The 25,579-nt window shown below is 40.3% G+C and overlaps 1 protein-coding gene across 2 annotated transcripts in view; it reads left to right on the forward strand.

Annotated features, from left to right (window-relative positions):
- CFAP43 (cilia and flagella associated protein 43) overlaps nucleotides 1–25,579 on the forward strand; it is a 128,588-nt gene that overhangs the window by 52,149 nt on the left and 50,860 nt on the right. For both annotated transcript variants that reach the window (XM_060641555.3, XM_060641552.3), the window contains exons 13-19: nucleotides 3,024–3,164; nucleotides 4,154–4,326; nucleotides 5,380–5,529; nucleotides 7,950–8,080; nucleotides 9,994–10,141; nucleotides 12,522–12,623; nucleotides 13,394–13,471. In XM_060641555.3, coding sequence (XP_060497538.3) covers nucleotides 3,024–3,164; nucleotides 4,154–4,326; nucleotides 5,380–5,529; nucleotides 7,950–8,080; nucleotides 9,994–10,141; nucleotides 12,522–12,623; nucleotides 13,394–13,471 — 923 coding nt within the window. The remainder of the gene's footprint in view (nucleotides 1–3,023; nucleotides 3,165–4,153; nucleotides 4,327–5,379; nucleotides 5,530–7,949; nucleotides 8,081–9,993; nucleotides 10,142–12,521; nucleotides 12,624–13,393; nucleotides 13,472–25,579) is intronic.

Raw genomic sequence — 25,579 nt, forward strand, 5'->3', positions numbered from 1 at the left:
CAGAAGAGTTTACTCAATGATGATCATGGCAATGAAGTCCTGAAGAAGATGAGGGTCTTGAATATCATTGCAAGGAGTCTGGGACATCCTCTGAGGTTTTCAAGATGGGCCTGGTATGATTTGACTTTGGAGGATGACTCTGCCACCAGTGTGAAGGATGGAGCTGAAAGGCAAGAGAATGGAATAAAAAAGAGGAGTTAGGGAACAAGTCTAGTAGCCCAGGCAAGAGGTGACAGTAATCATAACAATAGCCGACATTTATCGAGGTATTCTCTGTCATATGATCGCGTTCTAAGAACTTGGCATGTGTTAATTCATTTAATCATTCCAGACAACTTTTATGGGGTAGAGACTATTACTATCCCAATTTACAGATGAGGCAATTGAGGCACAGTGAGGCGAAGTACTCATTCAGAGTCATGCGATTGGATAGTGGTGGAGCCGGGACCCAAATCCAGGAAGTCTGTCTTGAGGCTCATGCTCTTATCCAGAGTGCACACACCATGCAGCAGTCATAGAAAGAGAAAGGAGGGGACAGCTCTGAGTGAGGAAATTGGCAGGACTTTGGTGTCCCATCAAATGTGAGAGGGGAGGATCAGCACGACTCCAAAATTTCTAGCCTGGATGGTGGAAGTTTATGATGTCATCAAATGAAGCAAAAACTCAAGAAAATAAGGAAATTAGAGAGGTTGAGGGATAGCGTGAGCTGACGAGATTTGTGTAGATTTGAAGCTAATAAGCTATTTGGGGATATTTAGCTAATGTTTGGAAATGGAGATTTGTAGTTCAAGTCTTAATGATAGCATCCTGATCTTGAAATTGTGGAAGCTGATGGGAAGGCTTAAGAAGATAGAATAGGGGTGCCTGGGTGGCTCAGTAGGTTGAGCATCCGACTTCGGCTCAGGTCATGATCTCACGGTTCATAGAGTTCAAGCCCCATGTCAGGCTCTGTACTGACAGCTTAGAGCCTGGAGCCTGCTTCAGATTCTGTGTCTCCCTCTCTCTGACCCTCCCCCGTTCATGCTCTGTCTCTCTCTGTCTCAAAAATAAATAAACATTAAAAAAATTAAAAAAGAAAAGACAGAGTAGAGGGAAATACCAATTGCTTAATGAGGCCAAATGGATAAGCTAAATACGTAAATTCGAAGACATGGACTGTGGTAGGACCTATGGCTCACCTCGCAGTGGATGCACATCCTGCTTAAATGTTCCATTTTTTAACATATCTGGTTAAAGTGTGGGACGGGAAAAGCAACTTCCATTGCAGTTATGGACAGAGGAAGATGAGGCAATGAAGACAACTGAGGACAGGCCAGTGTAATGAGAGCACTGGGAGTCCCCACTCCAGAAAGAGCTTGAAAGAGGAAGGCTGATGAGGGTGTGGCCTGGCAGAAACTTGAGAGCAGTGAGGGCTGGGATGAAGCCCTTCTGCATGGGCCCATCAGCGGGTAACTGCTGGGAGAGCTACTGCCTTGGAATAGAGGGACAAAGAGGTTAGGGAGGGCGTGGTGGTCAGAAAACGAAGTCCATAAATAGCAACTTCTGTTTTAAGAAGTTTGCAACAGAAAAATAAAATTGGACAACTATGGTGGGGAAGCAGGGCTGCAGCAAGGTCACAATCTGAAGATTGGGTAGTCTTGAGAGCTGAATAGAAGAAACCAATAAAAGACACAAGAAAATAAAATGAGGCCCTGAGAGCACATGGTCTAGTAGGAGATTGGTGACCTGGGCTCAAAATCAGAGATGTAAAGGATTGCATTTTATTGATACAAAAATATCTTCTGAATAAGAACATTGAGGTCAGGGCACCTGGATGGTTTGGTCGGTTAAGCATCCAACTCTTGATTTTGACTCGGGTCATGATCTCACAGTGTGTGGATCCAGCCCCACATTGGGCTCTGTGCTGACAGCGCAGAGCCTATTTGGGATTCCCTCTCTCCCTTTCTCTCTGCCGCTCCCCTACTCGTGCTCTCATGCTCTCTCTCTCTCAAAATAAATACATAACTTTTTTTTTTAAAGAATATTAAGGTCCACTTTGTATCAGATGTCTTTGGTCTTCTTTGTTGTCAGACGAAAGACCACCAGCTGACCACCTGAGGGGAGGGGCTGATCCTGGGGGCCTGAGAAAGTGGACACATACAGAACAGCCCCTGTTCTGTGGAAAGAAGGAGTAGTGACTCTGGAAAGAACTGAAGATGTGTCCCAGGCATGCCACCTTTCAGAGGCCTGATTTCCAGAGAAGCAAACTCATAAAGTCATGGGTATTTCCACCATACCCACAATATCTTGACTACAGATTCAGAGAACACTGATTCTGGAGTTTATCCAATACCAAGAGTGGGCAAACAGGCCACAGTGGACAATGAAGGGGCCAGAGCAAGCAGGTGCTGCTGAGTGGGGTGTACATGGCAAACTCCAGAGGCTTCCCTGACAGGGAAGGAAGATCAGCCCAACTGAGCTGGCTTGAATCTATCAACCCAGATATCCAGTCATGAGAATCCCTCATCGTTCATCAAAAATGTCCCCATAACTTCTGTATAGTTTTTAAGTTTATTTATTTATTTTGAGAGAGAGAGAGCATGAGCAGAGGAGGGGCAGAGAGAGAGAGAGGGAGAGAGAGAAAATCTACAACAGGCTCTGAGCACAGAGCCCAACATGGGGCTTGATCCCACAAACTCTGAGATCATGACCTGAGCCCAAATCAAGAGTGGGACCCTTACTGACTGAGCCACCCAAGCACCACCCCCCATCACTTACGTTTAAAGATCACTTTAAGTGTACACTCGAAGCTTGCTGTGGATTCTCTCTCTCTGCCTCTCTCTCTGCCCCCCTCCCCGGCTTGTGCACACTCTCTCTCCCTCTCTTTCAAAATAAATAAATTTAAAGAAAAATAAAGGTCACTTTAAAAATGCAATAAATAAATTGAAATCTAAAGGTTTACTGAAGGTAATCCTATAATGTGATATCTTACTTGAGATGATAAAAGATTCTTTAAACTTATGATGATTTCTGTTTGCTTTCAGAGGTGGGCAAAGACATTTTACAAATATCCACAGTGTCTCTTTTGGAAACAGACATAGTAGAAGTGATGGTGCTTTCGCCACTTCCGGAAACAGGAAGAAGCAGATTGGAAATATTTACTCTGCCTACAACACTACCACAAGGTAAAGAAAAAGCAAGCAACCCAGATGAGTAGTCGTTTAGCTTGTTTTCTCGCCTTCCTTCCTTCCTTCCTTCCTTCTTTCCTTCCTTCCTCCCTTCCCTCCTCCTTCCTTCCTTCCTTCCTTCCTCCCTTCCCTCCTCCTTCCTTCCTTCCTCCCTCCCTCCCTCCCTCCCTCCCTTCCTCCTTCCCTTCCTTCCTTCCTTCCTTCCTTTCTTCCTTCCTTTTCTTCCTCCCTCCCTTTCTCCCTCCCCACTCTTTCTTCCTTTCTGTTCTCTAATGATTGCATTTTTTCCCTCTTAACATGTAAAGAGGTAAAATGGCCATCTTTTATACATCTTACAAAGTGAAACTGATGTGCCTGCTAAATGATGTGAAGTGTGGACTTTCCTCAAGTCCTTGTCATTCATATGAATGTATCTTCTTCCCGGAGAAGAAGATCAGGATCAACGGGTGCTTTTGTCAGATCGATATGTCATTTTGTGATACCTCTTGTTCTGTAGCTTTAAATATACATAGTTAAATTCAGATAGCTTACTGTGTAGTAGCTTTCACTGATGAAATTATAAAGAAAGCTTTTTGGATAAAGAAGCCTGATGAAATAGACACTCTTTGTTTTAGATAACAAATATATCTGGGTAGCTATTTTGTAAATGCATAATTACAGAGTCTGAGAGAGCGGAAAACCTCAAAGTACTCTTGTGTCTTAATTAAGACTCTCTAGACCATCATGAGTATCTTTTAATATGTCTCTACCTAATTGATTAAATTAACCAAGGCCTTATAAAAGATATTTTACTCTCAGGCACTTAATACTCAAGTAGTTCTAGTGGATCTGTGTTGTTTTAAATCATTTTTTGTCTCCTAATAGCCTCTGCAACATTAATTGGGCATTTGAATTTTTTATTTTGCTTTTCATAGTTATTCATAATGATTAAAAAATAAAATCACTGTATGGTACAAATGATGTCCTTTCTTCCTCACATCTTACAGTTTCTACAAGCTTTGCTGATGAAAGAGGGAGGCTGAGAGATGAACTCATTGCTAAGTTCCAGTATGAGATAGAACACACCCTGTCCTCTGCCGTGTTGGACTATCAGAGTCACCAAGTATATGGCTTCTGTAACCAAGTGCCATACATCTGCAGCTACCGTCTTCCTGAAAAAGTATGCCAAAACTTAAGCGTGCTATTATTTGTCTTAGCGATCATGATTGACACGTTGTGTTAATTACACACGATCCATGCTTTAACATTACAGTTCAGTTAACAAATGGCTTTATTACACTAACATAATTTTCTCGAATCAGATACATTATGAGCATTATTTGTTAATCCATCATAAATACATTTGAGCAACCTCATACTTGTGCCGCACACATCCTACTCATCACATAAACATGCAGGCAACTCTATTGACTTCGTGTGTTTAAAAACAGTGTAGCATTAGAGCATCTAATGCTCTAGTACATTAGAGCATGTACTCCACAGGTATCGGGGGGCTCCAGGGTCTATGGTTTTCCATGGAACTTTGCACCTAAGCCATAACCAAAATTGCACAAAATAGATAAACTGTTTTTGCCATCCTTGTATCACACTCTTTTCAAACCTCTCTCTATCGTATCACTCCTGGTACACTCACTGGCCCAGATTATCTACCACACTTACTCTCTAAACCCTCCTCTCCCAGGGAAGCCACTGTCAGCGAGGTATGAGACATCACGGAAGTAATATCTGAACTGGCCTTTGAAGAATAGGTCATATTTAGACACGGAGAAATATTGTGTACAATTTTGACATGAGGTGGAGGTTGTTGAGGTAGAGAGGGGACAGGACTGGTGGGAATGGGGTGGACAAGGGCATTGCAGACAAAAGTCACAGTATGTGTAGGGGCTTGGAGGTGGGAGTACATGAGAGAATACTGATTCATTTAATTGTCTTGAGCATGGGTGTGTGTGAAAAGGATCAGTAAAAAAGAAATATTGTCAGTGTAGGCTGGGATCTTTAATTGCAGCTAACGCATCATGACTTTTCTTAGTTGGTTAGAACAAATGTTAATTTACAAACAGATGAAAATGTGGTGCAAGAAAAGTGGTGTATCAGTTCACTCCCATGGACAGCATTTGCAGATTTGAATCTGACCGTATATGCACAACTGCAGACCCTTAGGTACCACTCTCCTGTTCTTTTCTACAATGGAATCATGTTCTTTGATTGGCAGGAACATAGCGGTATTTGCATTCTTAAGCCATACCAAAAGGTGCAAAGCAAGCACTACGGACCTGGCATGGTCTCTCTGTCTCCGCATGGATTGTGGCTCACAACAATAGCTAAAGGTGGAACTCTGTGTATCCGAGATGTTCACACTTTGGTAAACAATCTTTTTTTTTCTTTTTTTTAAATCTTGGGGATGTTTATCTTGATCTCATATAAGGAACAAAAGCCCTCAGGGAAGGAATTGAACTTCTTTCTTAGGTCAATTAACTCATTGCTTATTCACCACTGGTTGTAGTACTGGCTTTAACATTTTACTGGTGTTTTTATATGCTGAGGGTTTGAGTCTCCAGGGGAGGAAACACCAACCAGTAGACTGAGACCTGCACAAAATGAGCATGGGACCTGGACACTGTAGATGAGCTGCTGCCCAGCTCTGTCACCACTTAGTTGTGTGTCCAGGAGACTCACTGACCTTCACTGAGCTTCAGATGCTCATCTGTAAAATTAGGGAACCCTTCCATGCCCTCATCCTCTGTGATTCTGATGAGAGCCGGTGAGAGGGTATATGCAAAAATGCTTTGGAAATAGTGAATTGCCATGGAAACCTAGGGATTATTACCCCTATCTCCCTGGCCTGGAGTGACTCTGGGCTGGTTGCTGCTGCCCCCCACCCAACTCTTCAAGTGATCCCGAGAGAGCAGAAGGGAGAGTTCTTCCTCATCCCTTGCAGACCAACCTCAACATTACCAATACTGCTGCCATTTTCTGATTTCCATTGGGAAAGTGAAAATAGTTTCTTCTTCCAAAAACGTGCAGGGTCCTTTTCTAGGTTTTGAGACCACGTTGTCCTGGTTGTCAGTCTACTTCGATGAGGTCAGTGATTCTTACCCAGGGTTCCACCCCACACACCTGAAGCCTTGCAGCTACCTACATATCACACTCCTGCGGGTCCACAGCTAAACCGGGCCCTGGTGTGCACATCCTGCTCTTCTCGTTCATCTGTGTAAGAAAGCATATTTAGAATGCCACTGGACAAAAATGATACTATTATTGTACAGGGAAAGTTTTGAATCCTTTAGAGATTATGTTGAAGTGGTCAATTTGCAAACTTTGCTATATTGTCTCTTATTCAAGTGATTTAAAATTTATTTATTAATTTTGAGAGAGAGAGAGAGAGTACACGTGCAGGGGAGGGGTAGAGAGAGAATCCCAAGTAGCCTCCACACTGTCAGAGCACAGAGCCTGATGCAGGACTCCAATCACAAACCGTGAGATCATGACCTGAGCTGAAATCAAGAGTCACATGCTTAACCAACTGAGCCACCCACATGTCCCTCAGGAGATTTTTAACATGCTCTAGTTGATGGTGGCATGACATGGCAAGACATCAAAGTTCTGGGTGATTCTGTGCAAAGCACCTCACACATGAAGTTATTCATGGCAGCACTGTGTGTAAAAGCAACCTAATAACAATCAACAGAGGACTGGATAAATCATGGTGTATAAACGATACATAAGGAAAACGTGAAATATTATGCAGAGTGAGAAAATCTTTACGCCACAATGTGGAAGGAACCTCAAGATCTATGGTCACGAAGGAAAAGCAAGGTGCATGATATAATGTATTATGCTCCAGTTTATGTTAAAAATTATGATTGCATAAAAATTTGCTCATATGTTCTAAAAGACATCTGAAAGGATATTAAAGGTATTAATTACACTGATTGGCTTTGGGAAGTGGTGGTTGGGGAATGGAGACAGAAAGGAGATTTCACAGCATTGTTTTTCAATTTTGAAACCTTTGAATATATTGCCTATTAAACAGTTAAAATTTTCTTTAAAAAAATCATGGTTGAGAACCAGCGTGACACATAAATCCCAGTTTTTATACCACTCAGCATATGTATATTGCCTATTCAAACAGTTAAAATTTTCTTTAAATATATAAAATATAATTATATAAATATATAAAACATATATTCAAACAGTTAAAATTTTCTTTAAAAAAATCATGGTTGAGAACCAGCGTCACATATAAATCCCAGTTTTCAGTCAAGGAGCTTAAACTGTTGCCCTCTGCACCAAATCAGTGCTGTGTTTTGTTTGGGTTCTACTTGAACTGGTTTAGCCTCCTCCATGTGGGGCAGGTCACCCTCCATTCTTCACAGTGCCTCTTACCCTCTCTCAACCACTCAGCACACGTAAATGAAACCTACCTGACTCTTGAAGGCACCTGAATGCCATTTCTGCTTGCTCAAGTCCCCTCCCCTAACTTTGTAGCTTTCAGCAATTTGCTTCTGTGTGTCTGGTTTTCCTGTTGGAAATTGGTGATAACAATCCCTCTCCTTCCATTCCACACAAATGAGAAAAATAAATCAGTATTGGTGAACGGGTTTTGAACCAGGGATTTTCAGTACTATGTATTACTAACAGGCTACTTCCATGCCAAACAAAACGCTGTTAACAAATAGAAACAGATTTACTCATGAGCGAAAGTGCGTGTGATCCCCTTAGAAAAACTACGTGGTGGAATTGCATTTGTAATTTTTGCACTTTGTTCCTAAAACTATTGAGGAAACGTTTGCTCGAAGTCGGAGTCATTCTCACCAGGGGCATGGGATTCAATCAGTGAGAATTTCAATGGATGGAAAAAACATTCTAGTGAATGGGAGAAATGATGGCACCCTTGTTTACCTCAGATGGAGGTATGTACAGTATCCAAAAGCAACTTCATATGGTATAGTGTTGAAAATAAATATTTTGTTATTATTTATGTATAGCAAGGCCACCATCATAGGAGACAACTGCCATTGGAAAGATTATTATACCCACAGATCCCAAGAGGAGGAGGTTTACCAACTCTGTGGTGGGGCCACATGGGGAAGCCCCAGGGTGGGTCAGGAGGCAGAGGGAACAAAGGAAACATGGGCAAGAGCCCTATTTTGGTTTCCATGGGAAGGAGCAGGCCGGTTTGGCTAGTGTGGATAATTTCAGCAGCTTCTGGGGCATGGTGGCTGGCCCTGGTTGTCTGGTACTTGGCCCAGAGGTGATTAGGGCAGGGAAATAGTAGCCCTGAGTTGGAGGTGTGGGTTCTGGATTGGTTTGTTTGCATTTTAAAGGTGGCTCCAGGGTGAGTGGTTTCCTATCTGTAGCAACTGGCTAGTACTGAAGGGGCAAAGCCCCACATGTCAAAGCATCAAAACACAAAAAATAACAAGACATAGTTAGTGCATATGAGATGATCAGTCCTCCCATTCACAACACCCGTTGGAGGAGTACAAGGAATGGGGATAATCCTGAAGAGTAGATAATTTTAAAAACTCCTATTCATCCCTTAAAAACCTGACATAGATATGCATGTGTGTTTACACACATGTAGATATACTTCTCTAGTTAGACTTAGTTTAGACAATATTAATTTGGACTTTGCTTAGACTAAAATTAAAGTTCTAAATAAAATACTACTCAAGCATATAGATGATGACCAGGGGATAGAGAACCTGGAAGTGACAGCCTAGACTTTATATGTTGCCTTGGTTGATCTGTCAATGGATATCACTAGTCAATGTGCAATTTATTTCTACAAAAATAATATCTTACGGTGCCCCCTGTGATTAAAACAGTAGCAAAACATGGCCTTTTCCCAATGACATTGTGAAAATGTTAAATATTTGTAAATGTTAAATACAGGTAAATGGAGATTTTATATCATAACAATTTTGGTAGTCACTTATTTCAAAGACTCGTTTGAACACTGCATCATCAGGCCCAGTCTATGCATGGCATCTGAATAAGATACTAACTTGTAACTCATATGTAAGTCCTAATATACCCTTTACACTAAGTGAACAAACAGCATTTCAGGCAACAGCAAACAAGTGCTGGAGACCTCTTGATAGAAGTAAGGGCATTTCCATTCATGGGTAATCACGTGGACCTCTGACTCAAAGGTGAGTTGGAAACCTTGGTCCAGGACTTACTAACTTTGACCTCAGACACATAATAACACCCTCTAAATTGTCTGCAACATTGTTACTCAAGGTGGGGTCTGCAGCAACTGTAAGTTTGTTAGAAATGCTTATATTTGGTCCTCCCCCCAGACTTTCTGAGTCATACCTCTGAAATGGAATCATCTGTTTTTAACAAACTCTCATCCAGGCAATGCTGATATGCCTAAAGTTTGAGATGCCCTGATATACTGAGTGGAAGTAGTGCTTTCCTCAATGACGGGTGGGGGCTATGAGGACTAAATAGGACAATGTAATTATGTACATGAGGCAGCGCAATGCCTAGTACATTCTAAGGCTCCACCGGAGCAGTGGCTCTTCTGTGCAGTGGCCAAGGTGGGTGGGTGCAGAGGGTATTTAGGGTAAGGGTACATGGACAGTGTGAGGAGAGGTCACCTCAGAGAGATCAAGAAGCTTTGTCATGTCCTGGAGCACATGAAGGTGCTCTCCTCTAAGTAGAGCCCTAATAACTACAGGGCACCGTGAAGAATTGGCCGCCATATTTCTTTGTGTAGAAATGATGCGGTATCTGGAAATAATGCTGCTGAATGTAACTTTTTAAAACTGATTTTGTAGCCAGTTTCTTTTCTTTTTTTTTATTATTATTATAGGCGGTTTGGAGGAAACATAGCCAGTGAAATTCTTGAATATTGCCAGAAACTTTTAATTTCCCTGAGCAACACCATGGATGAGGAGAATGATTATTTAAGTATATTAAAAAGAGAGTCCTTGAATTTCAGATCAACACCTGAACACACAGTTGAGTTCCAATACAGTGTTTGTCCTTCTTTCCTCCCTCCCTCCCTCCTTCCTTTCCTCTCTCTCTCCCTCTTTCTCCCCTTCCTTCTGTGCCTTCTACCCACCCAGTCTCTTCCTTTCTAAATCAGATACCAGTTTTCAGTTTGTGGTTTTCCTTCAGCAGATATTTAATAATATTTCCCTTTATCCAGGTACCCCATGATTTTCAGAAAGACCATTAGCTACATCTGAGACATAATATTCAGCATTTCTCAAAGCAATATTCTCAAAGCAAATATTACATCTCAGATTTTATTTAAACCATAATACAAGATCTGGGCTTTCCTGTGAAACAAATCTTACCCCTAATTCTGGTGCTTGATCAAACCAGTCTCTCTTTACTTTTATGTTACATACTTTATTCTGGAAGTGTCTAGCCAGAGAACAACATTCTTCCATTCAATCACTTAAATATTTATGGAGTGCCTACAAAGTGCCAGGCTGTGGGGGATATAAGTATGAACAAGACAGTAACATTTTCTGTATTCATGTAGTTAACATTCTAATTAAGAGTTGGGTGTGAGCAGGGAGAGATAAGTACTCAAATAAGAAAATATTAGATAGTAACAAGACCTATTTAGTGAATAAAAATGCTAGTATTTGGCTGGAGTAACCTCTCTAAGGAGCAGACATGTAAGCTGAGATCTGAATTAAAAGAGGGTACAAAGGTGGGGGTCAGGAGGGCAAGAATAGGGCAGAAGGGGAAAGACCTCAGCATGTTTGAGGCCCTAAAAAAAGGTTTGTGCAATTGAAGTGAACAAGGGAGAGAGTGGAAGGAGATGAGATTGTAGAAGTAAAAAAAGACCAGATAACGTAGGGCTTTGTAAGCCAGGTGGAATTTGGATTTTATGTTACATGTAATGAGAACCTATTAAAGAGTTGTGAGCAGAGGATTTACAAGATCTTATTTACATTTTTAAAAAATGATTACTTGCCACTATGTGGAGAATGGTTCCTGTACAGGACAAGAATGGAAACAGGGAGATTTATTAGGCTATGGTAAAGGTCCAGGTAACAATGGAGGAGGAGGAATGTTATGGAGAGGAAGTGATAGATTCCAGTTACATTTTGGGGGTAAAGTTGACAGAACTCACTGAGAGATTGGACATAGAGGGGCAGGAAGAGAAAGGACTCTAGGATGACTCCTAGGTTTTTTACTTAAACAACTTTGTAGAATATGGTACCATTCACAGTGATGAGGAAGTTGGAGAGGAGAGCTGCTGTGGGGAGAAAGAAGGTATTCCAAAATCGGTTACCCATGACGAGCTTGAGAATTCAAGCCTGCTGGGCATTCAAGAGGAGATACTAGATAGACTGTTGGATAGATGAACTTTGAGTTCTGGGGAGAGGTCAGGATTGAAGATGTTGATTTGAGAGTCAAGGGCAAATGCAAAGAGTTTAAAGCCATAAAAATAGGTAAGGTTACTGTGGAAGGGGGGATGGTGAGCAACAGAAGGAGACCAGGATAGAGCAACTTCTACAGATCCAGGAGAAGAGTTCAGGGTTGCAAAGAAGTGGCAGCCAGTGAGGTTCTATCTAGTAGGGCCAGGAGAGTGTAACATGGCAAAATCTTTCTAGAGACTCTATTGCAAAAGGGAGCATAGAAAGGGGGTGGTACCTAAAGAGGAATGTGGTAGTCCATGGATAATAGCTTTCCTAGGACAAGATATATTAAAATGTGTTTGGGAAAGACTTGTTGGGAAAGATTTAGTAAAAAGGAGAAATGGATCGTGCAGAAGGGCAATGGAATTTTTTTTTTAAATTTAATGTTTATTTTTGAGAGAGAGAGAGAGAGAGAGGGAGAGACAGAGTGCAAGTGGGGGAGGAGCAGAGAGAGACACAGAATCTGAAGCAGTCTCCAGGCTCTGAGCTGTCAGCACAGAGTCCAATATAGAGCTTGAACCCATAGGCCATGAGATCATGACCTGAGTCGAAGTCAGACGCTTAACCAACTGAGCCACCCAGGCGCCCCTCAGTGGGATTTTTTTTTAAGTGTAAAGATCTCTTAAGTGTAAAGAAGGAGGAAAAGATTGAGATCCTAAGTACAAATGGCTGGGCAGGGCGTGATAGGCAGAGCATGTGATCCACAATTATAGGAAGGAGGCAAAGAGGGATGTCGTGAATGTGTGACTTGTCTGATCATTTCTGCTTTCTCAGTGAAAAGTGTGGCTATTGTAAGGACAGATTGGTAGGAATTAAATTAATAAAACATTACATCTCAGGCAGGAAAATTTTTTGGTATTCCTTAAAAAAAATGCAATAAGTGCAGAGGGATCCAAAGCAATTATATGAAGTAGGGTGGGAGAAGAAGAATTTTAAGAAATATCTGTCTTCTTCTAAGATAAATGAAGATACGAAGTTAAGCATTGATTCATCACAAGAGGAATTAACCCAAGTTGATAATTCAAAGGAAATTCCTTGGATACAACAAAAAAGCCAAGAGGTATTTATAAAACATGGAAGAGGTTTGAAATAATGTGCCAAATAGACTAGCTTCCTATGAAAACCCGCTGGAAAGTTAGGAAGTAGATATTAGTAGATACTAGTAGATAGTAGTAGATGCTTAGTAGGTACTACCAGGCAGAGCATTGCACCATACAAGTGTAACTTTCCTGAAAGCAAACACCCTAAACTAGCCCAATCTTTTAGATTAGGTTATTTTGAGCTTTAAGAAGTGTTCTTAAAGCAATGTGGAACAGAATCAAAATGTCTAGGGAAGCCAAACTGAAGAATAATCAGATACCTCATGTTGGAGTGAATGTTGAGGGACACTGCAAAGTTGATTTAAAGAAAAAGGGTGGTCCAGAAACAGGAGAAAGGACTTGGTAGCTTCAGATGTGCAGGAAGGTGACAAAGGTAGTAGCTTGTGCCTGGATTTACCTTATTAGTCCCATTCAAGTTCCCCATAAAATAGCAGACTGGTTTCCTTTGTCAACTATTCTCTATTTAATTTTTTTACTACTTATTCTTTCCGATGGCCTGATAAATGACATCAGTTGCAAGTTACTTCGATGGCCACTTACGTAGTAGCAGTTGACTTAAGCAAGGCATTGCAGTGGTGTTATTTCATGTACACGTTGTATCATTAGTCTTTATTTTTTGTTTATTTCTAGAGAAGTGCTATCTATGTATCTATGTACCTATGTATGTACCATGATATGTATAACTATCGTTTCTCTTGCCTATCTAAGAGATATACTTGTTCCATTTCAGGCCATCAGAAAGGAGGTTAAACTGTTTTCCAAGAAAAGGAAAGAGATAAAAACAGGAATCAAAGCACTTGCTAAAACCGTAAGTGTTGTGATTTCATATACTAATACATCGGCCCTCTGTCTAAAATTACTTTCTACTCTTTCATCCAACACAGCATGAGGAGCTCTACCCATTTTTTCCTCTGCCAGTAAGCTCAGTTTTCTGAGATGCTTTTAACATGGTGGGATTTTTACCATACAACACTAAATATAAACAGTGGTTTTCTTCCCCGTCTTCCTGAAACACTGGATCTTATTTGTTTTTTTTTAATACTTATTTTTATCAAACTTATTTGTTTATACTTTTAAAAATTAAATAATGAGTTATATAACTAAAAATAATGTCTTTAAAGCAACACCTGCCCTAGTTGTCTTCACTAGGATTCCTGTATTCCCGAGGTACATGTTTTCAATTCTTTCAGCTTTTTTGTTTGGATATTTACCTCTCTCTTTCTAAATAGTCTTTTTAATACTGCTATTTATTGATATTTCTATTTTGACATTAATGGTGGGCTTCCTGGCACAGAAGAAGAGTATTTATGTTCTTTTACATCCCTTATCAGTACAACATAAACATAAATCCATACTCCGTACACACACTATTATAGCTACGTAAAAGTTCTTCAGAGCTGAGCCACGTGGTATGTTATGATTACATTTCCATTTTATAATTACATTTTTACTGGAATTCACAATTGCTTTTGTTTTAGTATAAGCCTTTCTATATACCTATTACCTATTCAGACTCTCTCAAAATGCTAAAAACTCTTCCCAATACAAATACCTGAGGTAATCAAGCTGTCATGCTTTGGTTTGTTTGTTTGTTTGTTTGTTTGTTTGTTTGTTTGTTTTTATGACCTGCCTTTCCATCTTCCAGCTCCAATATAAACACCTTGCTCCCTACACCAGGCAAATGGTCTAGGGAACATGTGTCCTAGGGACTCATCTTGTCCATTCTCCTGGGAAATCCTCTCACCTGCCTCCTGAGTTGGAGCCCCTCTTTCCAGAGCCCCATTTCTTGATGTACATCTTCCAATTCCTAAGCAGGACTACTGTGTTGTCCCATGCTTGAAGACATCATTTATCAGATAGCTGTGCTTCTGGCATGCCATTTAAATGTTATACTGTATGAATGGTGCCCCCCCCCCCCCCCCAGAGTTGTAAGAGCTTTAGCTCCGTTCTTGGGAAAGGGCATGTGAGAGAGATATCTTTTAAGACTTGGTTTTTCTTAAAATGTCTTTATCCTACTGTCAGTGCTCATTTGATAGCTTGTGTAGGGGTTTATTGATTTCCCCTCAGAATTTTAAAGGCTTGCTCATCATCTTCTAGCTTTCAGTGTTTGCTTTAGAGAGTCCAATACCTTTCTGATTCCCAGTTCTTTGTCTCTGCAAACTTACAGGATCCTTTCTTTATCCCGGCTGTTAGGAAATTTCACAATTATGCTTCTTGATAGATTTGATGGATATTCTTGGTTTGAGGATGCAAATAGACTCTCTGCCCTTTTCCATCCTGTTCTCAGCCGCAAGAAGCTGGCCTTTGTGGACTGCATCAATGTACTACCTTGCCCCTGGCCTCTGGTTAGGTGTAACCAGTGAGTGGCATCAGCAGGAGATCAGAGGGCAGAGCCTTTATTCCTCCAGTGGCCTCTTTGTGGTATCATGAGTTGGCAGTGACAGCTAGGCCTTTCCCAAAGCCTCCGATCTTTCCAAGTTCCAGTAACTACTCCACCCCCCTTGCCCTTCTCACATAGGAAGTAGGAACGGTGATAGCTTTCTGTGGTTGCCAGTGGGAAATGCTTTATCATGCCTAGCTGCTCTCCTTTACCCTGACAATACTTTTGTAAAAGTCCCTCTCCCCAGTTATCCCAAGCGACTGTGTCATCTATTTTGTACCCAGTTTGTTTGCTCTGTCTTTTCCACATGTTAGGCATTGGTGAGCACTTTCAATAAAAAAAATTAAAAAAAAAATTTGATTTTCAGTTCTGGGAAATGTCCTCAAATTTTTCTTCGGGAATTTCCTCCCCTTTGTTTTATTTTCCTGGTTACTAACTAGGTTGAGCATCTTTTCCTAACTCTTTAAGACTTTGTATTCCCTCTTCTAGGAATTCCCTGTTTGTATCCTTTGCTTATTTTTCTATTGGGTTGTTGGTCTTTGTCTTTTGGATTGTAGAAGTTCTTTATTTTTATTTTAATTTACGTTTATTTGTGATAATTAGGGCTAGTTAAGCTGTGATCATAACTAAACTCCAAAAATATAGTGGCGCAGAGATTAGAAGTTTATTCCAGGTCATTGGCGGCTCAGTTCCATGCAGTTGTTCAGAGATGCACGCGGCAGAGATTCAGCTGTCTTCAATACGAGGCATCTAAGGTCGCCCTGCTGGATCTCACCACAGTCAGCTGGGAGGGGAAAGCGCATGGAGAGGGGCAAGGGGAAAATCGAGAGGTGGCTCTTATTACCAGGTTGAACCACATGAGATCACAGTTTTACACAGGTCAACCTAATATGCTATGTATATTTTTTGTCTTGTGTCATAACTTTTATAATGTGCCTTTTGAAATGCAGAATTTAAAAATTATGATCCAAATTTATTGATTTTTTTTAGAGCTTTTGTTTAGTGTGTCTGATCTTAAAAGGTCTTCCAAAGTCCCACGTACTTTTTTGTAATACTCCTTTATTTAATCTGTAATTTACTTCATGAATGGTATGAGGTATGGATCTAAACTTATTTTTTCAAATAAACAGCCCATTTTGCCAGTGTTTTTTATTGAATATACCACCTTTTCTCCACTGATTTGTGGAGCCTCCTCTATCAATCCCTGGGTTCCCGCATATACAGTGTTGTTTCTGGACTTTATTCTGAAATTGAGTATTGATAATTTTCAAAGCCAATTCCAAACTATTTTGATAGCTAGCTTTATAAAATATTTTTATACTTTGAAAGTAATTCTCCCTTTATTCTTTTTTTTAATGTTTATTTATTTAGTTTGAGAGAGAGCACACACACGTGTGAGTGGTGGAGGGGCAGAGAGAATCCTTTTTAATTTTTTAAAATATTTATTTTATTTTATTGAGGTGGGGAGAGAATGGCAGAGAGAGAGGGAGAGAGAATCCTAAGCAGGCTCCATGCTGTCAATGTGGAGCCTAACATGGGGCTTGATCCCACGGCAAGAGATCATGATCTGAGCCCAAATCAAGAGTCGGATGCTTAACCGACTGAGTCAACCAGGCACCCCTCTCCTTTTACACTTTTAAAAAAGAAAAATGTTGGCCTTTTTATGCACTTATTTTTCTATTTGAATTTTAAAATTGGCTTCTCAAACTCCAAGTTTTTCATTGGCTTGAAAAACTCTGATCTGACTTTGAGACTATATTGCTTATGTTTTACTTGGGTGAGGGTTTATTTGCTCTCTGAAAGTTTATAGAAATACATAATTTATAAAAAATGTTTATTAAAAAAAATTTTTAATGTTTACTTTAGAGGTAAAGACAGAGTGCAGGTGGGGGAGGGGCAGAGAGAGAGGGAGAAACAGAATCTGAAACAGGCTTCAGGCCCTGAGCTGTCAGCACAGAGCCTGATGCGGGGCTCTAAGTCCGGAACGGCAAGATCATGACCTGAGCTTAAGTCGGATGCTCAACCAACTGAGCCACCTGGATGCCCCATAATTTACAAAAATTTATAATATAAATTTTATATGTAATATGTACTATATAAGTATACTATTTGTATGTAAATAATATATATCTGTATTCAGTTAAGAATTCTTCAGTGAAGTTTTTTGTTTTGTTTGTTTTGTTTTTAATTTTAGTTAACATACAGTGCAATATTGGTTTCAGGAGTAGAATTCAGTGATTCATCACTTACATACAATACCTAGTGCTCATCACAAATACCTTCCTTAGTATCCATCATCCATCTAGCCCATCTCCCACTGACCTCCCTCCATCAACCCATAGTTTATTCTCTATCATTAAGAGTGTCTTGTGGTTGTTTCCCTCTCTTCTCTTTTTTCTCCCCTTCTCCATATGTTCATCTGTTTTGTTTCTTTCTTCCCCCCCACCCAGGAATGTGACCTTTATTTATTTTTTTAATAATTTTATTTATTTATTTATTTGTTTGTTTCTTTGTTTATTTACATCCAAGTTAGCATATAGTGCAATAATGATTTCAAAAGTAGATTCCAGTGATTCATCCCCTTTGTGCTCACACCCAGTGCTCACCCCTATCTGTATCACACCCAGTGTTCATCCCAACAAGTGTCTTCCTTAATGCCCCTTACCCATTTAGCCCATCCCCCCACCTACAACCCCTCCAGCAGCCCTCAGTTTATTCTTTGTATTTAAGAGTCTCTTATGTTTTGCTCCCCCTCCTTGTTTTTATATTATTTTTACTTCCCTTCCCTTATGTTCATCTGTTTTGTATCTTAAAGTCCCCATATGAATGAAGTCATATGATATTTTTCTTTCTCTGACTAATTTAACTTAACATAATACACTCTAGTTCCATCCACATAGTTACAAATGGCAAGATTTCATTCTTTTGATTGCCAAGTAATACTCCATTGTATGTATGTATGTATATGTATATATATATACACCACATCTTATTTGTCCATTCATCCATTGATGGACATTTGGGTTCTTTCCATACTTTGGCTATTATCAATAATGCTGCTGTAAACATTGGTTTATAAAACAAACATTGCTATAAACACACCTGTATCCTTTGGATAAATACCCAGTTGCTGGGTCATAGGGTAGTTCTATTTTTAATTTTTGAGGAACCTCCATACTGTTTTCCAGAGTGGCTGCACCAGTTTGCTTTCCTACCAGCAGTGCAAAAGAGATCCTCTTTCTCTGTATCCTCACCAACATCTGTTGTTGCCTGAGTTGTTAATTTTATCCATTCTGACTGGTATGAGGTGGTATCTCATTGTAGCTTTAATTTTTATTTCCCTTATGATGAGTGATGTTGAGCATTTTTTCATGTGCAGTTGGCCATCTGGATGTCTTCTTTGGAGAAGTGTCAATTCATGTCTTATGCCCATTTCTTCACTGGATTATTTGTTTTTTGGGTGTTGAGTTTGAGAAGTTTGTTATAGATTTTGGATACTAACCCTTTATCTGACATGTCATTTGCAAATATCTTCTCCCATTCTGTTGGTTGCCTTTTAGTTTTGCTGATTGTTTCCTTCGCTGTGCAGAAGCTTTTTATTTTAATGAGGTCCCAGTAGTTCATTTTTGCTTTTGTTTCCCTTGCCTCCAGAGACATGTTGAGTAAGAAGTTGCTGTGGCCAAGATCAAAGAGGTTTTTGCCTGCTTTCTCCTTGAGGATTTTGATGGCTTCCTGTCTTACATTGAGGTCTTTCATCCATTTTGAGTTTATTTTTGTGTATCGTGTAAGAAAGTGGTCCAGGCTCATTCTTCTGCATGTCGTTGTCCAGTTTCCCCAGCACCACTTGATGAAGAGACTCTTTATTCCATTGGATATTCTTTCCTTCTTTGTCAAAGATTAGTTGGTCATATGTTTGTGGGCCTATTTCTGGGTTCTCTATTCTGTTCCATTGATCTATGGCCTGTTTTTGTGCCAATACCATACTGTCTTGATGATTACAGCTTTGTAATACAGCTCAATGTCCATGATTGTGATGCCTCCACCTTTGGTTTTCAGGATTGCGTTGACTATTTTGGGTCTTTTTCTGGTTCCATACACATTTTAGGGTTGCTTGTTCTAGCTCTGTGAAGAATGCTGGTGTTATTTTGATAGGGATTGCATTGAATATGTAGATTGCTTTGGGTAGTATTGACCTCTTAACAGTATTTGTTCTTCCTATCCAGGAGCATGGAATATTTTTCCATTTTTTGTGTCTTCTTCAATTTCTTTCATAAGCTTTCTATAGTTTTCAGTGTATATAGATTTTTCACCTCTTTTGGTTAGGTTTATTCCTAGGTATTTATGGGTTTGGGTGCAATTGTAAATGGTGTCGATTCCTTGATTTCTCTTTCTGTTGCTTCATTATTGGTGTATAGGAATGCAACCAATTTCTGTGCATTGATTTTATATACTGAGACTTTGCTGAAATCATAGATCAGTTCTAGCAGTTTTTTGGTGGACTCTTTTGTTTCCCATATAGAGTATCATGTTGTCTGCAAAGAGTGAAAGTTTGACTTCTTCCTTGCCGATTTGGATGCCTTTTATTTCTTTGTGTTGTCTTATTGCTGAGGCTAGGATTTCCAATAGCATGGTGAATAACAGTGGTGAGAGTGGACATACCTGTCGTGTTTCTGACCTTAGGGGGAAAGCTCTCAGTTTTTCCCCATTGAGGATGATATTAGCGTTGGATCGTTCATAATATGGCTTTTATGATCTTGAGGTATGCTCCTTCTGTCCCTACTTTCTTGAGGGCTTTTGTCAAGAAAGGATGCTGTATTTTGTCAAATGCTTTCTCTGCATCTATTGAGAGGATCGTATGGTTCTTGTCCTTTTTTTATTGATGTGATGTAGCACATTGATTGTTTTACAGATATTGAACCAGCCCTGTATCCCAGGTATAAATCCCGCTTGGTCATGGTGAATAATTTTTTTAATGTATTGTTGGATCCAGTTGGCTAATATCTTGTTGAGGATTTTTGCATGCATGTTCATCAGGGAAATTGGTCTGTAGTTCTCCTTTTTAGTAGTGTCTTTGTCTGGTTTTGGAGTCAAGGTCATGTTAGCTTTATAGAATGAGTTTGGGAGTTTTCCTTCCATTTCTGTTTTTTTGGAACAGCTTCAAAAAATAGTATTCTTTTACTATTTACTAATTTATACTATTGACTATAGAAGACTAATAGTCTTCTTAAATGTTTGGTAGAATTCCTCTGGAAAGCCATCCAGCCCTGTACTCTTGTGTTTTGGGAGGTTTTTGATTACTAATTTGATTTCTTTACTGGTTATGGGTCTGTTCAAATTTTCTATTTCTTCCTGTTTCAGTTTTGGTAGTTTATATGTTTCTAGGAATTTGTCCATTTCTTCCAGATTGTCCAATTTATTGGCATATAATTGCTCATAATATTCTCTTATTATTGTTTTTATTTCTGCAGTGTTGGTTGTGATCTCTCCTCTTTCATTCTTGATTTTATTTATTTGGGTCCTTTCCTTTTTCTTTTTGATCAGACTGGCTAGGGGTTTATCAATTTTTTTAATTATTTCAAAGAACTAGCTCCTGGTTTCATTGATATGTTCTACTTGTTTTTTTTATTTCGATAGCATTCATTTCTGCTCTAATCTTTATTACTTCCCATCTTCTGCTGATTTGGGGTTTTATTTGCTGTTCTTTTTCCAGTTCTTTAAGGTGTAAGGTTAGGTTGTGTATCTGAGATATTTCTTCCTTCTTTAGGAAGGCCTGGATTGCTATATACTTCCCTTGTATGACTGCCTTTGCTGCATTCTGGAGGTTTTAGACTGTGGCGGTATTATTTTCATTGGCTTCCATGTACTTTTTAATTTCCTCTTTAACTTCTTGGTTAGCCCATTGATTCCTTAGTATGTTCTTTAGTCTCCAAGTTTTTGTTGTCTTTCCATTTTTTTTCTTGTGGTTGATTTTGTTTCATAGCATTGTGGTCTGAAAATATGCATGGTATGATCTCAATATTTTTGTACCTGTTGAGGGCTGATTTGTGTCCCAGTGGTCTATTTTGGAGAATGTTCCGTTTGCACTCGAGAAGATATGTGTATTCTGCTGCTTTAAGATGAAGTGTTCTGAATATATATGTTAAGTGCATCTGGTCCAGTGTGTCCTTCAAAGCCATTGTTTCCTTCTTGAGTTTCTATTTAGATATCTGTCCATTGCTGTGAGTGGGGTGTTGAAGTCCCCTACTATTATGGTATTATTATCAATGAATTTCTGTATGTTTGTGATTAACGGATTTATATATTTGGGTGTTTTCACATTTGGAGCATAAATGTTTACAATTGTTAGATCTTCTTGATGGATAGACCCCTTAATTATGATATAATGCCCTTCTTCATCTCTTGTTACAGTCTTTATTTTAAAATCTAGATTGTCTTATATAATTATGGCTACTCTGGCTTTCTTTTGGTGCACATTAGTATGATAGATGTTTCTCCATCCCCTTACTTTCAATCTAAAGGTGTCTTTAGGTCTAAAATGGTTCTCTTGTAAACAGCATATAGATGGATCTTATTTTCTTATCCATTCTATTACCCTGTGTCTTTTGATTGGAGTGTTTGGTCATTGACATTTAGAGTGAGTACTGGAAGATATGAATTTATTGCCATTGTTTTGCCTGTAGTGTTGGAGTTTCTGGTGGTGCTCTCTGGTCTTTGTTGTTTTGGGTCTGTTTTGTTTTGTTTCATCTTTTCTCCCCTCAGAGAGTCCTCCTTAAAATTTCTTGCAGGGCTGGTTTAGTCACAAACTCCCTTAGTTTTTGTTTGGGAAACTGTTTGTCTGTCTTTCTATTTTGAATGACAACCTTGCTGGATAGAGAATTCTTGGCTGCATATTTTTCTGATTCAGCACATTGAATATATCCTGCCACTCCTTTCTGGCCTGCCAAGTTTCTGTGGATAGGTCTGCTGTGAACCTGATCTGTCTTCCCTTGTAGGTTAAGGACCTCTTTTCCCTTGCTGCTTTCATAATTCTTTCCTTACCTGAGTATTTTGTGAATTTGACTATGATATGCCTTGTTGATGATTGGTTTTTGTTGAATTTAGTGGGAGTTCTCTGTGCTTCCTGGACTTTGATTTCTGTGTCTTTCCCCAGGTTAGGAAAGTTTTCTGCTATGATTTGCTCACATAACCTTTCTACCCCAATGTCTCTCTCTTCATCTTCTGGGACCCCTATGATTCAGAGGTTATTCCTTTTTAATGAGTCACTGAGTTCTCTAATTCTTTTATCATGCTCTTTTGCCTTAGTTTCCCTCTTTTTTTCTGCTTTATCATTCTCCGTAAGTTTGGCCTCTATATCGCTGATTCATTGGTCTGCTTATCCATCGTTGCCGCTGGGGCATCCATTCAAGATTGCATCTCAGGAGGTTCCGGAAGATGGCGGCGTAGGAGGACGCGGGGCTCACAGCGCGTCCTGCCGATCACTTAGATTCCACCTACACCTGCCTAAAGAACCCAGAAAACCGCCAGAGGATTAGCAGAAGGGAGTCTCCGGAGTCAAGCGCAGACTAGAGGCCCACGGAAGAGGGTAGGAAGGGCGGCGAGGCGGTGCGCGCTCCACGGACTGTCGGGAGGGAGCCGGGGCGGAGGGGCGGCTCGCCGGCCAAGCAGAGCCCCCGAGTCTGGCTGGCAAAAGCGGAGGGGCCGGACGGACTGTGTTCCGACAGCAAGCGCGACTTAGCGTCTGGGAGGTCATAAGTTAACAGCTCTGCTCAGAAAGCTGGAAGGCTGGAGGACAAAGGGAGGGAGAGCTGCTGAGCCCCCGGACGGCAGAGCTCAGCTTGGCGGGGAACAAAGGCGCCAGCACCATCTCCCCCGCCCATCCCCCAGCCAAAATCCCAAAGGGAACCAGTTCCTGCCAGGGAACTTGCTCGCTCCGTGCAAACACCCAACTCTGTGCTTCTGCGGAGCCAAACCTCCGGCAGCGGATCTGACTCCCTCCCGCTGCCACAGGGCTCCTCCTGAAGTGGATCACCTAAGGAGAAGCGAGCTAAGCCTGCCCCTCCAGCCCCCGTGCACCTTGCCTACTCACCCCAGCTAATACGCCAGATCCCCAGCAACACAAGCCTGGCAGTGTGCAAGTAGCCCAGACGGGCCACGCCACCCCACAGTGAATCCCGCCCCTAGGAGAGGGGAAGAGAAGGCACACACCAGTCTGACTGTGGCCCCAGCAGTGGGCTGGGGGCAGACATCGGGTCGGACTGCGGCCCCGCCCACTAACTCCAGTTATACACCACAGCACAGGGGAAGTGCACTGCAGGTCCTCACCACGCCAGGGACTCTCCAAAATGACCAAACGGAAGAATTCCCCTCAGAAGAATCTCCAGGAAATAACAACAGCTAATGAACTGATCAAAAAGGATTTAAATAATATAACAGAAAGTGAATTTAGAATAATAGTCATAAAATTAATCGCTGGGCTTGAAAACAGTATACAGGACAGCAGAGAATCTCTTGCCACAAAGATCGAGGGACTAAGGAACAGTCACGAGGAGTTGAAAAACGCTTTAAACGAAATGCAAAACAAAATGGAATCCACGATGGCTCGGCTTGAAGAGGCAGAGGAGAGAATAGGTGAACTAGAAGATAAAGTTATGGAGAAAGAGGAAGCTGAAAGAAAGAGAGATAAAAAAATCCAGGAGTATGAGGGGAAAATTAGAGAACTAAGTGATACACTAAAAAAAAATAATATACGCATAATTGGTATCCCAGAGGAGGAAGAGAGAGGGAAAGGTGCTGAAGGGGTACTTGAACAAATTATAGCTGAGAACTTCCCTGAACTGGGGAAGGAAAAAGGCATTGAAATCCAAGAGGCACAGAGAACTCCCTTCAGACGTAACTTGAATCGATCTTCTGCACGACATATCATAGTGAAACTGGCAAAATACAAGGATAAAGAGAAAATTCTGAAAGCAGCAAGGGATAAACGTGCCCTCACATATAAAGGGAGACCTATAAGACTCGTGACTGATCTCTCCTTTGAAACTTGGCAGGCCAGAAAGGCTTGGCACGATATCTACAGTGTGCTAAACAGAAAAAATATGCAGCCGAGAATCCTTTATCCAGCAAGTCTGTCATTTAGAATAGAAGGAGAGATAAAGGTCTTCCCAAACAAACAAAAACTGAAGGAATTTGTCACCACGAAACCAGCCCTACAAGAGATCCTAAGGGGGATCCTGTGAGACAAAGTACCAGAGACATCACTACAAGCATAAAACATACAGACATCACAATGACTCTAAACCCATATCTTTCTATAATAACACTGAATGTAAATGGATTAAATGCGCCAACTAAAAGACATAGGGTATCAGAATGGATAAAAAAACAAGACCCATCTATTTGCTGTCTACAAGAGACTCATTTTAGATCTGAGGACACCTTTAGATTGAGAGTGAGGGGATGGAGAACAATTTATCATGCTCCTGGAAGCCAAAAGAAAGCTGGAGTAGCCATACTTATATCAGACAAACTAGACTTTAAATTAAAGTCTGTAACAAGAGATGAAGAAGGGCATTATATAATAATCACAGGGTCTATCCACCAGGAAGAGCTAACTATTATAAATGTCTATGCGCCAAATACCCGAGCCCCCAGATATATAAAACAATTACTCATAAACATAAGCAACCTTATTGATAAGAATGTGGTCATTGCAGGGGACTTTAACACCCCACTTACAGAAATGGATAGATCATCTAGACACACAGTCAATAAAGAAACAAGGGCCCTGAATGATACATTGGATCAGATGGACTTGACAGATATATTTAGAACTCTGCATCCCAAAGCAACAGAATATACTTTCTTCTCGAGTGCACATGGAACATTCTCCAAGATAGATCATATACTGGGTCACAAAACAGCCCTTCATAAGTTTACAAGAATTGAAATTATACCATGCATACTTTCAGACCACAATGCTATGAAGCTTGAAATCAACCACAGGAAAAAGTCTGGAAAACCTCCAAAAGCATGGAGGTTAAAGAACACCCTACTAACGAATGAGTGGGTCAACCAGGCAATTAGAGAAGAAATTAAAACATATATGGAAACAAACGAAAATGAAAATACAACAATCCAAACGCTTTGGGATGCAGCGAAGGCAGTCCTGAGAGGAAAATACATTGCAATCCAGGCCTATCTCAAGAAACAAGAAAAATCCCAAATACAAAAATCTAACAGCACACCTAAAGGAAATAGAAGCAGAACAGCAAAGGCAGCCTAAACCCAGCAGAAGAAGAGAAATAATAAAGATCAGGGCAGAAATAAACAATATAGAATCTAAAAAAACTGTAGAGCAGATCAACGAAACCAAGAGTTGGTTTTTTGAAAAAATAAACAAAATTGACAAACCTCTAGCCAGGCTTCTCAAAAAGAAAAGGGAGATGACCCAAATAGATAAAATCATGAATGAAAATGGAATGATTACAACCAATCCCTCAGAGATACAAACAATTATCAGGGAATACTATGAAAAAT

Source organism: Panthera onca, chromosome D2 (genome assembly GCF_046562875.1).
Source record: "Panthera onca isolate mPanOnc1 chromosome D2, mPanOnc1 haplotype 2, whole genome shotgun sequence".
Lineage (NCBI taxonomy): Eukaryota > Metazoa > Chordata > Mammalia > Carnivora > Felidae > Panthera > Panthera onca.